At 36.9% G+C, this 14,471-nt stretch overlaps 4 protein-coding genes across 5 annotated transcripts; 2 read left to right on the top strand and 2 right to left on the bottom strand.

Moving 5' to 3' along the window:
* Positions 1-1,044: 1,044 nt before the first annotated feature.
* On the top strand, positions 1,045-8,187 carry LOC135791701 (RWD domain-containing protein 2A). The gene is made up of 2 exons (XM_065302184.1): positions 1,045-1,069; positions 7,360-8,187. Exon 2 carries the CDS (start codon positions 7,404-7,406, stop codon positions 8,172-8,174), a length of 771 nt encoding a protein of 256 aa, XP_065158256.1. The 5' UTR covers positions 1,045-1,069; positions 7,360-7,403; the 3' UTR covers positions 8,175-8,187.
* Positions 1,062-8,535, bottom strand: clos (closca). Its single transcript, XM_065302187.1, has 10 exons — positions 8,399-8,535; positions 8,193-8,339; positions 7,175-7,329; positions 6,499-7,111; positions 6,307-6,425; positions 3,763-6,241; positions 2,394-3,695; positions 1,763-2,335; positions 1,526-1,703; positions 1,062-1,469 (listed from the first exon to the last, which is right to left on the bottom strand). Exons 1-10 carry the CDS (start codon positions 8,505-8,507, stop codon positions 1,145-1,147), a joined length of 6,000 nt encoding a protein of 1,999 aa, XP_065158259.1. The 5' UTR covers positions 8,508-8,535; the 3' UTR covers positions 1,062-1,144.
* Positions 8,536-8,656: 121 nt separating this feature from the next.
* LOC135791700 (putative helicase mov-10-B.1) lies at positions 8,657-13,053 on the top strand. 2 transcript variants are annotated; one of them, XM_065302183.1, is made up of 8 exons: positions 8,657-8,797; positions 9,478-9,618; positions 9,672-9,920; positions 9,981-10,176; positions 10,236-10,697; positions 10,753-12,568; positions 12,633-12,831; positions 12,921-13,053. In XM_065302183.1, the coding sequence occupies exons 2-8, from the start codon at positions 9,609-9,611 to the stop codon at positions 12,950-12,952; spliced, it is 2,964 nt and encodes a 987-aa protein (XP_065158255.1). In that variant the 5' UTR covers positions 8,657-8,797; positions 9,478-9,608; the 3' UTR covers positions 12,953-13,053. The 2 variants fall into 2 exon arrangements, with proteins under 2 accessions (XP_065158255.1, XP_065158254.1); XM_065302182.1 differs by lacking the exon at positions 8,657-8,797 and adding an exon at positions 9,077-9,220.
* On the bottom strand, positions 12,986-13,803 carry APC10 (anaphase-promoting complex subunit 10). Its single transcript, XM_065302186.1, has 2 exons — positions 13,596-13,803; positions 12,986-13,517 (listed from the first exon to the last, which is right to left on the bottom strand). Exons 1-2 carry the CDS (start codon positions 13,717-13,719, stop codon positions 13,069-13,071), a joined length of 573 nt encoding a protein of 190 aa, XP_065158258.1. The 5' UTR covers positions 13,720-13,803; the 3' UTR covers positions 12,986-13,068.
* Positions 13,804-14,471: the final 668 nt, after the last annotated feature.

The following is a 14,471-nucleotide window of genomic DNA, read 5'->3' as shown; positions in this document are numbered from 1 at the left end:
TCTATTTGCGGAAAATTCAAAAAATACAGTATTTTAGTTTTTTTAGCAAAAGTTATGTTATACTGAATGAAATAAAAGTCAGAACAAAAATAATGGCAGCAATTGAAGGGAAACCGTGTAGATTGAATCCACCAGCGGAGGGCTCTTGATTAAACCCTTTTATGCGCGCATAATTACTTTCTAACTCGTTATTTTACGAGCCGAGCTCATCGCACTCGTTATGCACCCCGGCAAAACAAAACAAGCACTTTTGCGCAGTTAATTTCCACGTAATCGTCGTCGTGATGATTATGTCATCACCTCATCCGCACATATCTGCGAATATTCGAACCGCTAATAAAGTTTACAATATTTTTATTACGCCGAAGTTTATTAACTCGATTAGTTCATATAATACACACTCATGCAACTTGTAATATTTGATGATTAATCAAATTGTTTAATGTGGTGTGCATGAATAAAAACTTGCATGTTGTGTGCACTTTTATTTAGTTGTGCCAGATGTGGTGCGTGGCGTTGCGAGCAGGTTGTAAGAGAGGATAATCATGAAATCATTTGGAAACGAGGATGCGGCACGTGACGCTTAACATTCGACATTTGTCAGCCTTCAAAGTGTTCATAGCTATAGAATAGTATTTCGAAACTGTTTCGGTCACACTTCATGACCTGCGGATGTGCCCCTTTGCTGAACAACCCCCTATTTACTACCCTTCTCATTACCAGCAAGTTATTTAGTTGGTACAAAAATATTAATGCGTAGATATTTGTTTATAATATAGAAACACATTTTTAGTTTCTTTTTTTCAATTTTCTTCACATTTTCTTTTTGAATATTTCTGTGGTTCATTTTTAACGTAGGCAACATTGATTACACGTTCAATGTTTTCATTGGCGTTTTATAACCCCAAAGAATGAAGTTACAGTAGACAACTGAAAAATCTTATATTGAATAACTTTTTATTGCCAAAGGAAGGTAATAATTATTTTATAGTAACTATATTTGCAATAAATATTAATTGTTTTCTTTTATTTTAGAATGGGGAACCAGAAAATGACACAACTTCATTAGGTGAGTTTATTTCACATTATTTTGCAAACATTTAAACAATAAACATTAAAAACATAACATAAAATATAAAACTATTCAACTTTTAAACATACTATGAATTACATTCACTACACCATTACACTTGGCAATAATAAAATGTTCCTGAATTTTGTGTTCACTGTCATGCCATGTGTAACTGAATGGATGAATAGAATTACAAAACTCTAGAGAAGAAATTGTGCCTACTGAAGCAAACTTGCCAATGCCAGTGTACTCATACACTTGAAGCATGTCTGTTGGGCTATTCCTCAAGACATATAAAAATAATTCATTGCTTGGCAGGACTGAAAGATGCACTTGTAATGGAGCACTTGCTCTGAACACTTGCCAATCAGTGTATTGTTTCATATCATGATCATATCTGAAAGTAAAGTTTTAGTTTTAGTCTTTTTATGGTTTATATCAGTAAAAACGTACTTTTTGATGTCAATTTGTCCGGAATACATGGTATTAACAAGATGTCCACTCGCCACAGCTAAATATTCATCATCATTATGTTTCACTGATGATATACTGATGGGTGTCGACGTGAAAATTCGTTGTTCTTCGTTGAATAACTCTGTGTGCTCGTCATACCTCCAAATAACCACCGCAGGATTATTTTCATGCTTCTTGTGTTTTGTATGATGCTTGTAATCCATCGTGAAATCTTGAATATTTTTTCTATTGCGTGGATTTCCAGTCGATTGGGATAATCAGCCACTTCGACTTGTAATGCGTTGACTATCGGTAGACTTTGGTGTAGTTCCATTTTAAATTCTCCTTTGCAATAAATATCCATGTTATTACTCGTTGCATGTACCAGTAATACACAAGTTTTCTGTACGTTCGGTAAAAACAGCGGCAGAACTTTTCGAGTACCATTATTGGGAATATCCATGTTAATTTCATATGAACTTGTGTTCTGGTTGCTCATAATATACCCCACATGACTATGTTCAGTATTTTCGTAATTCCTCATTTCTACATAGAGGTACGTCCCGTATTTGTATTCTAATGGTGCCCAGTTGGTGATTGGTTCGTGATAAATGATTTCTCGCATGGCTGTATCGATTGAGAAGACTCCTGGGTTTGGAATCCATTTGAAAAAGTCCATGATGTAGCTGTGATTGTCTTGTCTGAGCGTTGCAAGGTGTAAATCTCCTTTGACACTCCTCATTGGTACAAGATCCAAGAGAGTTCGGAAGTTTATCAATTCACGGAAGTGATTCAAATAGTGTGCTTGGTCTGTAAAAAATACATTATTCGTGTAAAAAGTGTTAAAAAGAATTTTAAAAGAACTTACTACTTAATGATTTCTTAACAGCTCGCGAAGCATCTCGTAGTTTATCATAATTTTCGTAGTAGTTTTCAACGAAAGCGTTGGTTGTCAAGTTATCCAACAGTTGTTTAATATTCACTCCTCGATAAAGTCCTTCAAAATTAACATTTTGTGCAGTTAAATTCGTATGGAAATCAATGGTATTTGCAAAAGTATTATCAGTTGTTTTCATTGCTTGGTTCTCCACCAAATCCGAAAATTTAACACCGTTAATAAGTCCCTTGAATTTTATATCGTTGAAATGTGGAATATTATCGTGTGAAGTAATGAAAGTTTTACGCCCTGTGATGGTTTGTGCTCTTGACTTTAGCATGACTTTATCTTCGGTAAATGTTTTCCTGTTTAACAAACCAGTCAAACCTATACCTTTCTCGAAAATTGTATCATTTTCAAAGATTATTCGACCTTCTATTTTATAGCTCCCTGATCTTAGTACACCGTCTTTAGTCCATTGTTTCAAATCAACATTTTGTACTTTGAAGTCCCTCTCAGTGCTTAAGACATCAACTTCGAGATCATCCACTGTTACTTTACCAGTAACAATATTTTCCGCATCATAACGCATGACATCCGTTTGTAAATTAAGACCATTTACACGGTAGTCACCTTGGATGTCATTCACGGTTATTGCTTCGATAAGAAGTGGTTCCTCGAAGGTTTGGTCCCATCCTTGCAGAATGGACGTTCGAATAAAGTCGTTTAAGTTTACATCGTTGATTGATGGAATTTTTCCTGTGGGCGCATGTAAATTTCCCTTGATTGAGACACCTTCTTGGAAGTTGATGTTTGCTATTATCGTCTGATTGGAAGTCTTGCTGAAATAGTTGTCCCGCAACCAATACAAGTTTGTCTCCGCAACGTCTCCTTCTACAGTTACATCATCGAGGAAGCTGATTGTTTCGGCTTTCAGGTCAGCGGTGATGTTACCAGGTTGATCACAGTACCAAACCGTTGTTTCTAATGTTTTCATATCTTTCCCGTTAATATTTTTGATGATTGGAGCTTTCATCATGTTTGCATTATGTTGGAGAATCAGAGTTTTACGTGGTTCATTTGCAGATGGTTCTGAATATTCACACAAGTGGCGGAAGTTGAAATGATTGATAGTGCCAGTCAGGTCTGCGGGTGTGGTTAGAATGACTGATTCTTTGAATGTTAGCGTATCCGTCTGAATTTCTTCACCTCCATCAGCAACGATGTTGTTAATGTCTAAATTTTCTATATGACCCTGTAGATCTATCCTTGTTAACGAAGTCACGGATTGATCTGTTGAAAATTATCAAATTTTAAGTATTAGATTATTGGAATTCAAGTTTTTGTGTAATTTACTTACCAAAAGTTACTTTTTCAAATTCGTGGTCCTCGTTAATCTTGACAGTGTCTTCTACTAGGTGACGTAAGTTCAGTTGATTTATCTGATTGCTATCAATCAGTAAATTGCCGAAGACGACCACCTTGTCGAAACTCTGATCACCAACAATCGTCTGCGCTGAATTTCCATTTAACCAATTATTTGCGAAACTTTCTACAGACATGTTATTTAAAAATTTGCCGAATTTAATGTTTTCAACTCGGATGCCTTCTGGAAGCTCGAAACTAGCATCACTTCCTGTTATTGCCTCGCCACGTTTGATCAAATTAGGAATACGGTTCATATTGATACTTTTCCGTGACAACAATGTTTCAATCGTCACATTTTCAAATGTTTTCGGACCTCTGACTTTGGCGTTTTGCCCCTTGAACAAAGTATCTTCTAACATTGGAATTACCGGAATTCCATTAAACCGCCCTTGTACTTCCACATTTCCGACTTTCAAGTTTTCGATTGATAGCTGTCCAATAAAAACGTCACCCATATCTTGTTGAATATCCTGTGTCAACATCTCTTCGAGTGTGTGTTGAGATTGCAAAGTAATATGTGGACTTTTTATGGTTCCAGCTACGATGGTCTTGAATTCATGTTTTCCGGTAATGATCTGATCCCCATCTACTGTTAGCACATTATCAAATAGGTTTGACAGAGTAATTTGATTTACAGTTTGAATATTTGTATCTCCTGTAATGGTGAGATCTCCGTTAAAAGTCTTCCATCCTTTGATATATTGCGCATCATCTTGGCCATTCACCACCCAACGATGTGTATCTATATCGTTGATTTTTTCCGCAAATATCTCATCGGTATTTAATTGTTGGGCAAAGTTAAGATGAACTGGCACTTGCTCTTCTGTTAGTTTCAATCCATTTTGCTTTAAATTACTTATTGAATAGTGTTCACTTCCTAAATCAGGCGTTAAGAGTTGATCTTCTATTGTTACTAGTCCCGACATGAAATAATCTCCGACAAATTCCATGGGTTCGGATATTTTTGTGACCGGATTCAGTTTCTGCATGCTTTTGCTGTCGATTTTACCTTGTAGCAACATTGGCTTGAGCAACTCCACTTCTTCAATAGTTTTCTTACCATCTATGAATTGCATTTCTGTTGTATTCTTTCTGAGCACATCTAATTCGCCATTTTCTAGTACTATAATATTATTCAAACTTTCACGGACTTGCAGATTTTGTGCCTGTAAATCATGCTCTAGCTTAACATCTTGATTGATGAAATATTCCCCTTTGTCAATACGCACTAAATCTTCGGGAATTGAAATGTTATTTAATTTCTGAGTTTGGAAGTCTTTCACAGATAATTCATTGAAGATATAGTCGCCTGTGATTTCTTGATTTCCGCTTGTTTTAAGTGCGAATTTATTTAAAGTCGGAAGGTCAACATTATTCATGTATTCCGCAATGGTAAGATGTTTAACTCTCAAGGTATCCACATCAAATATCTTAACTGGTGTGCGTTGCGCCTGTTGTGGTTGACTATGCAGATTCAGATTATTCAAGAATTTCGCTGTTACATTATCAGCAATCAAATTTTGCGTTGATAAATTTCCCAGGAAGAATTGATCGCCTTCTCGGAGTAAAACATTCGTGGTGTTGAATTGTAATCCGTTTAGAAGTCCTTTCACTTGGAGATTCGTCACCCAAAAATTACCATTAATGACTAAGTCGTTGACTACTAAATTATCAACGTTTTTATGAAGTAGGTCTTCCTGTGGTCGTCCGTTGATATTTCTAAGACCTGCGGTGATAAAGTTTTCAATAGTTCCTGCTTGCAGTTCTAATCTTTCTATATTTTTCTCCATCGGATGCTCAATTGGTACAATTCCTGATAAAAACGCAATGATATTCAAATCGTTTAATGATTCCCCAATTAATTCATTGAAGAGAACTTCATTATTAATGATGACATTTCTAACTAGAATATTATCGGGAATTATTAGAATTTCTTTTCCTGATTGCATGGAGCCGTTTAATTTGTTTTCGATTGAATCGATTTGTTGTTGTTGATTCTCCAACTGTAATTCTAGGAATGCAAGATTATTTTCGTGATTTTTATCGTTGCTTAGATCAGCTTCCACAGCCCGTAAACCCATTGTGTTTGTATTACGTTTAGTTTTGGAATTTCCTGTGAAAAGTTCTTTAGCCGAATGGCACCAATTTAAAAGCGTATTGTAGTGTTCGTTGACTTGATTTTGTAACTTGAAATGTAATTCGAAAATATTGTTGTCGTTGTGTTGAGGATTTGCCACCACGATGACATTTTTGCCTTTATAGTTGTATGAGTGTAGAGACTGTATGCCTGGAGAAAATGCGGAGTGAGTGTACTGATTAGCTGTGGGTTGAAATTTCCATCCGTTGTATTGGTAGGTTTTGAGTCCTTCGAATTTTGAAGCTGCCAATAAGACAAATTCTTCACCGGAACCCTACATTTTTTTATAAAATAAAGTTTAAAGTTTATACTTTGAAGGAAAAAAAATTAATATCTTACGATTGCTGGTAGCCATTCGGTAACCGCTGGTAAATCAAAACTTTGAAAGGGTAGGAAATATCCTTCGACATACTTGTACACAATTGATTTGACATTGTAATCAATTACATCAGTTTCATCTAGAATTAATCAAACAAAATTGTAATCATGTTTCATTTCGAGTTATTTTCTACTTTTTTTCCACTGACATACCTTTAGAATACATATTAGCTATGACAATATAATAATCCTGACTCCTTTCTGGTCCTGCCGTGCTTCTAAACCCGAAGAATTTAATATCATTAGCTCCCCTTGTTGCTATTTTCTGATACGAAACAAACTTCTCCTTTGCTAAGTCATATTTGAAAATCTCGGAGAAGGTATCACTGGTACCATCATCTCCTTGATTTGCAATTGCAATAAAACGTGATTTCCCGATTGTGAATGGTGTCAACCGAACGGCACATGTTGTGTTTATGTGTTGGATCATATCAAAATGACCACCCAGCCACTTATAGATCATACTCTGCGCTCCGCAACTTAATTTTTTGGACTCGGCTTCTTTGTACTGTTGAACTATACCCATGAAAATCTCATTCGTATCACTCCAAATTGAGATATCCGTCGCGTAGTCAAGATGCAAGTTTTGAACTTTCTCCAAGTTTTCATTCAATGCCAAGCGGTAGACGGCGGTTTTTTCGTAGAAATCGGATCGTGTGGTGTTTTCCGCCACAACAATGAAGGTACCTGTGGTGGGGGTTGTGAATACGGCGAGACGTACTGCCGCATGGACTTTGCGCTGATGAAGTTGATGAAATTCATGCCCCTTTAATTTAGATTTCTTATTTAATAAAATTTCCACCTTTGAATATTGAATTGAATATCTTACATTGTGTTTGAAAATTCGAAGTTTGTCGTTATCCTGCAGTGCAGCAGCATACCAGGTATTCGATTGATTGGTAAAATGTTGGAATAATTGGATATCTTTCGGGCTTTTTACCGGAATTTTCTCTATGGGTGTTACACCTTCCAGTATATGCACCGCTGAAATATGTGTGTATTTTGTATTTTCAGAAAAACTGCAGGAGAATTTGCAGAAACAGCTAGATGAAATCGAAATGTTGGAATCCATCTTCCCAAAGGAGTTTAAATTTGAAGAAGGGACAAATAGTGATTGTCTTCGAAATTACCTCGAAGGTAAGACGAACGACCCGCCTCCGTTTATAGACTTTACCATCAATGTTACCAACGATCAAGCGCAAAAATTCGAAATGTGCGTAACGCTGTCTCAAGACTATCCGAATGCTTTGCCTGACATTTACCTGCGCCATTCGGAAATGTCACGTACACAAGCCTCCGCTCTCAATAAAGCATGTTGTGATTATTTAGCAACCCTTGAAAGGGGCGAGCCGTGTATTTACTCCGCAGTTGTATGGCTTCAAGAAAGTGCTCAAAATTTTACTACTAATATAGTGGAGACAAAATCGGATGATGGCGTAAACTCGTCGGAAAAATTAGTTCGTTACTGGATCTATTCGCATCATATTTACAATAAAACCAAGAGACGTGAAATTCTCTACTTGGCCGGACGATTAAACATTACTGGTTTTTGCATGCCTGGAAAACCAGGGATTATTTGCGTAGAAGGACACGAGTCCGATTGCAGCCAGTGGTGGGCCAGTATTCGTAGCATGACATGGCAAAAAATCATGTGCAAAGTCACAGAGGACGCAAAGTCGCGACGCTTTCAGACATTCCAGGAGGTCCCGTTTCAAACGCATGGCTCGCGGAGCAACCACAGCGACCTGGGTGAGCTGTACAAGTATTTACAGCAGCACCAATTGGAATTCATATTTAAAGAGTTGTTTGGCATTGAAGGTGGAAAATAAATAGTTGAATCGACTCACCGTAGTTTCCATCGTTAGCGGTCTCGACAATCTGACGCTTGGTACGCTTTTCCTCGCCGCCCGCATGCTGTCGCGTCCTTATCAAATCGACGAAATTTTCCACCTGCTTATCGGTGAAGACGATCGATTCGTCCGCCGGAAGTCCAGCTGAATGTAAATTTAAATTTCAAATTCAATTGCGTTAAATTACGTAAATTAATTGTTACCTTTTAGATGGATTTCTAAGTTTTCAAAGAAATTCTCGGCGAGATCTTGCAATTCGTTGGTATTTATTGTTGGTAACAGCAGGAATATTCCGAAGAATAGTCGGAACATTTTGAGCGGAGGATGGACGCACGAGTCGGGCACGTTTTACATTTAAAGAAGCGGAACACGTGTTTAAATTAGACAAAAAGATGCGAGGTAACTGATTAATCGGAAGCGACGAAGTGATGTATATGTATTTGAATTTGAAACTAAAACGAGTCTAGCGGCATCTTGCGAACTTTTCTGTAACAGCGCTGTACAGAGGGCGCTGGAGAGTCGTTCAAATAACTTGATTTTCGAGTATCTTGACGCAGCGTGCAACACACGAAAGTGCAACAGTTGGAAAATTTGTACCTCGGGTAAGTACAGCTTATTTATAAGGTTGTTTAAATAATTATGTTATAAAATGACTTTGCATTATTAGAAATGGTATTTTGGGTGCTTAAAATAACAAACTTTGCAGTAATGTTAATTTATGATTAATTAAATGTGGTAGATCTTTTAACATGTTGCACATACAACCAGCTTTGTCTCATTGAATAATTGTTAACGAATGCAGAGCATTTTAGGAAATTACATTACAAGAAGTCTAGTTAATATTCAAAGGTTCAATTCAGTAGGAAATTACGGTTGCATACCAGCATGACGTGATTCCCCCTCTATGCCAACTGTACAACGTGCACTTTGTAATGTTTTGTTTGTTAGTTTTGGTTGAATGATTGCATTGTGTGCATGCCATATCATACAATTCATATTCTTGTTCGGTTTTTCCTTTCTGCTGCGTAAGTACAAGTACAGCCTACTTCTTTTGACGGCTTACGTTTGCACATTTATAATACGCTTTAACAGTGCTGCATGTGTGGTTAATTGATGTTTCTCCGTCAAATTAGTACCGGATATGTGATAAGCCTGATGATAAGCATGTGATAATAATGCAATTTGTTTTGAATTTTATATATGCCTTGATCTGTAGCGTTATGCATGTACAACTTTCGATTAATATCAGTCACATTCTCAAGGTCACTCGTTATTTTTATAGGCGGACTACGTTGAGCTGTGAAACACAACTCAACTTGGGGCACATTGAGTAAATTACATTGTTTTTAAATGCCGGAAAGCGAACAAAGTTGAGCAGTACATTCTCGATTGGCCTGTGAAGTGAACGGCAATATGAGCAACTGTAAGGGTAAGAAACAAATTATTATGCATTTATGTTCATTGAGATTTTTTTAGTAACATTTAAGCAAAGGTTGTTGGAGTGTATAAGGGAGTACCATAAACAAGGTTTCATCACTGACAATGAAATGTCAAAAGGGCTTGTAAAAAAATTCCATAATAAGCATCTTAAGCATGCAGGTCTATTCATGTTGGCATTAAGGGGAATGCTGAAACAAAATATTGTTTTCCATCCGCAAGAATCTGGAAAAGCAGACAAAATTGTTTTTAAGCCAGGAAAACTAGACTTAATTCTTGATGGACAAGGTAAAATGTTGCATAATTATATTAGTTGTATTTGTGTGTTTAAAAGTTCTACATTTTCAGATGCATATATTACAAAGAGTGAAAATAAGTATGTGGTTTCACAAGAGATTGGTTTTCGCGCACCGAAAAAAACAAATGAACTTGGTTGTACTTTTTGTAATAAAACATTTGGATCCAAAGCAGCCTTAAAACAGCATTCTCGTGCTAAAGGTCATGTTGTAGCTAGATTGAAGAAACTTTCGCAAAATCTGGAGCGGTAAATAGCACAATATTTCTTATTTTATTTAAAACTTTAATTGCTTTATCTTGTTGAAGTTATGATGAACGAAGTATGGTTTGTGCCGAAATAGTGCGTGGAAAAGGCAATGCTCCAGAGACCGTTTTTAACAACGATACTACTTTTGGAAAGATTCTGGTCATAGTCAATAGAACATCCAGTGCCATAACACTTGATAACATTGATGGCGTAAATACCGACTTGAATCGATTTATAAACATCGTTTTTGAGTCCGGTGTCTCTATTCTATCGGGTGGAACGTATGATATTCAATTAAATCTGAATTTTGACGCGCGACGTTCCTATAATATGCCACTGATTATCACTTATTCGGATGCTGCGAATGATACCGAAGGTGGTGTTCAAGGAATTGACAAGCATTTAGTGTTTGAAATAGTTTCAAATGATTATGAAAGACTACAACCTACTTCGCCATATCGCCGACCAATGCGTATTGCTTCCGATATGGATGAGACTATTGTACCAGGTGAAAAACCAGAGTAAGATTGTTTGATTATATTGCTTGCATATATTTTACATTTGTGTTAATTGAAGGTTCCAGAGTGATTTCGTACCTATGTATAGACTGCAAAAATATGAACTTACTGCTGAATTAATAAAGATCTTGAATTCGGGCTTGAATCCTGATAAAGTTGAGGAAAGATCGAGATCACGTTTGCTAGAAATAAAGGCGTTGTTGAATGTGGAAGATCCAATGGATTGTTTGACGAGGTTTAACTATCGAGAAATGCTTGATTTGTTATTGTACTTAGAAGAGCATCAGATGAAGATTGATATTAGGAACTACGACACCATTACCGACAAACTTTTTCATATTCGTGGAAATATTTATGAACTTGAAGTTCCCGATTTATCTGAGAATCGGCCATCTTTGATCGTGGGTGATTCGGTTTTCGTGAAGCAGCCTGGGTCAGAGATTAAATATGAAGGCATTGTTCATGAAAAGTACTTGGATCGGGTTAAGTTGGGCTTTAGCCACAAGTTTGCGGCGGTTTACGTAAAAAAGATGAAATTTGAGGTATCTTTTGGTTACAACAGGACCACATTAAAGCTTGAACATCAAGCAGCCAAGTTGGCTATGCACGCGGCCGAGTATTTCTTCCCGGAAGAAATTCCACCGAGCGCCCAGCAAGATTTAACTTTGAATTGTTATAATAGAAATATAAATGGCAATGAGCAGCAATTACAAGCTGTTAAAGAAATTGTGAAGGGGACGGCTAGTGATGTACCATATCTGATTTTTGGTCCGCCTGGCACCGGCAAAACGATGACAGTCGTTGAGGCAATTCTACAAGTGAGAAAACATCATCAAGATCAACGCATTCTTATATGCGCGCCTTCCAACAGTGCAGCGAATCTTATCTGCACCCGACTGCTTAAGTTTAGTTCGTTTTCCGAGAAAGATCTGCTGCGTTACGTGTCGTACAGTTACAGCGCTTCTGAAATTCCGGATGAAATGCGTAAATACTGCAACATTAAAAACGGATCTGTATGCCATCCTACGATGGAAAGCTTAATGGAATTCAAACTGGTGATTACAACATTGACAACTGCTGGCAGATTGTACAACATTGGGATACCACGCAAGCATTTTTCCTACGTATTTATTGACGAAGGCGGACACGCCACCGAGTCCGAAACTCTCATTCCCATCACCGCGGCCCTCGTAGACAAGGCAATCGTAACAGGTCGTGTTATTCTCGCTGGCGATCCGATGCAACTGGGTCCAATTATTCATTCATCTCTGGCGTTGAAGTATGGTTTCGGTGTTTCTATGCTTGAGAGATTGATGACAAAATGCACGATTTACAAGAAACACGACGGCGTATATGACAATCGAGTGCTGACTAAACTGCTTAATAACTATCGCTCACATCCGGCAATCATTGCCTTATCCAATGAGGAATTCTACGAGAATGAGCTGATCAGTCAAGGTAACGAATTCAGTAATCTTGCGTTGGGTCATGATGTTTTACCCAATAAGAAGTTCCCGCTGATTTTCCACAGCGTCCTGGGTACTGACCAGCGCGAGAGCAACTCGCCTAGTTTCTACAATATTCAAGAAATTATAACCGTTTTTAATTATTTGGATCAATTGGTTGGAACCAGGATGAGCGGTACTGTTGTCGAAGCAAGTGATATCGCAGTGATAACTCCGTATAGGAAGCAAGTGCAGAAGATTCGCCAGATGTGCCAAGGTCAGCAACGTTTCGAGCACCTAGAGGTCGGAAGTATCGAGAAACTGCAAGGACAGGAACGACTCATCGTTATTATATCCACCGTTCGTTCGAAGCCGGAGTTTGTTCAACATGATGTTAAATTTCATCTTGGTTTCTTGAAAAATCCAAAGGTATTTAAATTTCCCACTTGAAATTTCATCTTGAAGCAAATATAATAAATTGTAAATTTTGCAGAGGATGAATGTGGCTCTTACAAGGGCTAAGGCGCTGCTGATTGTAATTGGCAATCCGAATTTGTTGAAATACGACGACAAATGGCGAAAGTATATTCAACGTTGCGTCGACAACAGTGCAATTGCAGGTGCACCGTTTTCAATGGACATGGAAGACGATGCGGAACTGTTGGAAGGTTTCGAAAACATTCGGATTGACGGTAGGTCACTTTTATTACTTTTTGTGTTGTTTATTGGGGGTTTGTACTTGAAAAATAGGAAATTTAAAATTGATTATTTGAATTTGCAGATGACATTCATTTCGGAAGGGGCAATCATTAACCATAAGTTTCATTGCAATGATTATACATAAACAAGTGTATAAAAATATATATTTCATATTGTTTTATATAACAAAATATAACCAGAGCATAAAATCAAAATTATAATGGCTTTAATTATCGAATTGTTGAAAATTGCTGCAGTGCCACTGTGGAGAATGTGTTGAAATTGTTGATGGCAATGTTTTGACACTCAGTTGGGCTATGTATTTGTATTTGTCTAATATGGGTATCCCTACCGTTTTGGTGGTTACTGGTGACAGCAATTTGTACCATAAACATTCTAATTGGTTTATCTCTAATATCTTTGATAGGTACATGAACCCAGCCTGATGGTTCAGATAACATTACTACTTCTATTTCTTGTAAATCATTGAAGTGTTTACCGACTCTGATTGATATTCGTGACGGGGTGTAGCTTTCATCTAGTTTATAGTCAGTGAAGATGTAAATATCACTGACTGTTGTCTTTCTTTGGAATTGTATGTTGACTAAATGTGGTAGCTGTCCGTCTGATTGCCAATAAGTATCAATCCTTTCGTCGCGAAGTTGTTCCACTCCAAAACCTGTTTAAATCAAATTAATAGATGAATGTGTATAGGATGTTAAATGTAATTTGAAAACATTAGAACATTTTAGGTTACCTGGTTTGCATGATGATAAACTCCAAATTGCTTGGCTGCCTACTTCTCTCACACTGCCCGAGCGCTCGTGTTTGATGGGATCTATTTCGTAGGAATTTTTAATCGTGGGAATGTTATCAGCCATTTCATAAAATTATTGCGCCAATTATTTTTGTTTTCGTTGTAATTGGAATGACAAATGCGGGAAAACTTATCGGGTAACAATAATACAGGAAACTGTCCTCTTTTACGTTAATTGCTACGTTTACATATAGGTGCCGCCAGATATATAGAGTTTTGCATTTACATATCTGCTATCTAACTGTTTTTATGAAGAACATATTTGTAATCGGTGTGAGATTGCTGCTTGCCTCGTTCACCTGCAGTCTGGTAAATTCTCATCACCGATTCGCGCGGGTGTGTTGTGAGTCGCTATATTTGTTACGAAGTTTGGCGTGAAAAAAGTTGCGTGAAAGTTTTACGCATCATTTATATTTTTTAGTGCAACGAAAACAATTTCTAAATGCACATGAATCATGTGACTTATGTGTAAATCAGCTTGTGTGCACTACTATGTAAGTTTATTTAGATTTCTCATAAAAGCGTGTTTCTTAGTTTTTTTTAACTATATTTTATTGACAGTATACAGTGGAAAGCAAAGATTTGCGCCAATCTTAAATTCTGTTTAAATTATTGTTTGATACAGTTAATTATTAAATACAAGTCAAAAGCAAATTTTTAACCGAACTCAAATTGAAATATTATGCCATATACGTACTTATTACAAATAATCATTAAAGGCTTGATTGACGCGAATTATTTTGCAAGTAACCACCATCTTGTCAAATATTTGATACAAATTAACATTAAACCTCAGGCTTATACTTATCAAATGGA

This window comes from Atheta coriaria, unplaced genomic scaffold, assembly GCF_025399875.1.
Source record: "Atheta coriaria isolate IRGN ID8LTWV9N9 unplaced genomic scaffold, Caltech_Dcor_3.1 hic_scaffold_5_pilon, whole genome shotgun sequence".
In the NCBI taxonomy this organism is placed as follows: domain Eukaryota; kingdom Metazoa; phylum Arthropoda; class Insecta; order Coleoptera; family Staphylinidae; genus Dalotia; species Dalotia coriaria.
The sequence above is the reverse complement of the archived record's forward strand: the minus strand, read 5'-3'. Positions and strand labels throughout refer to the sequence as shown.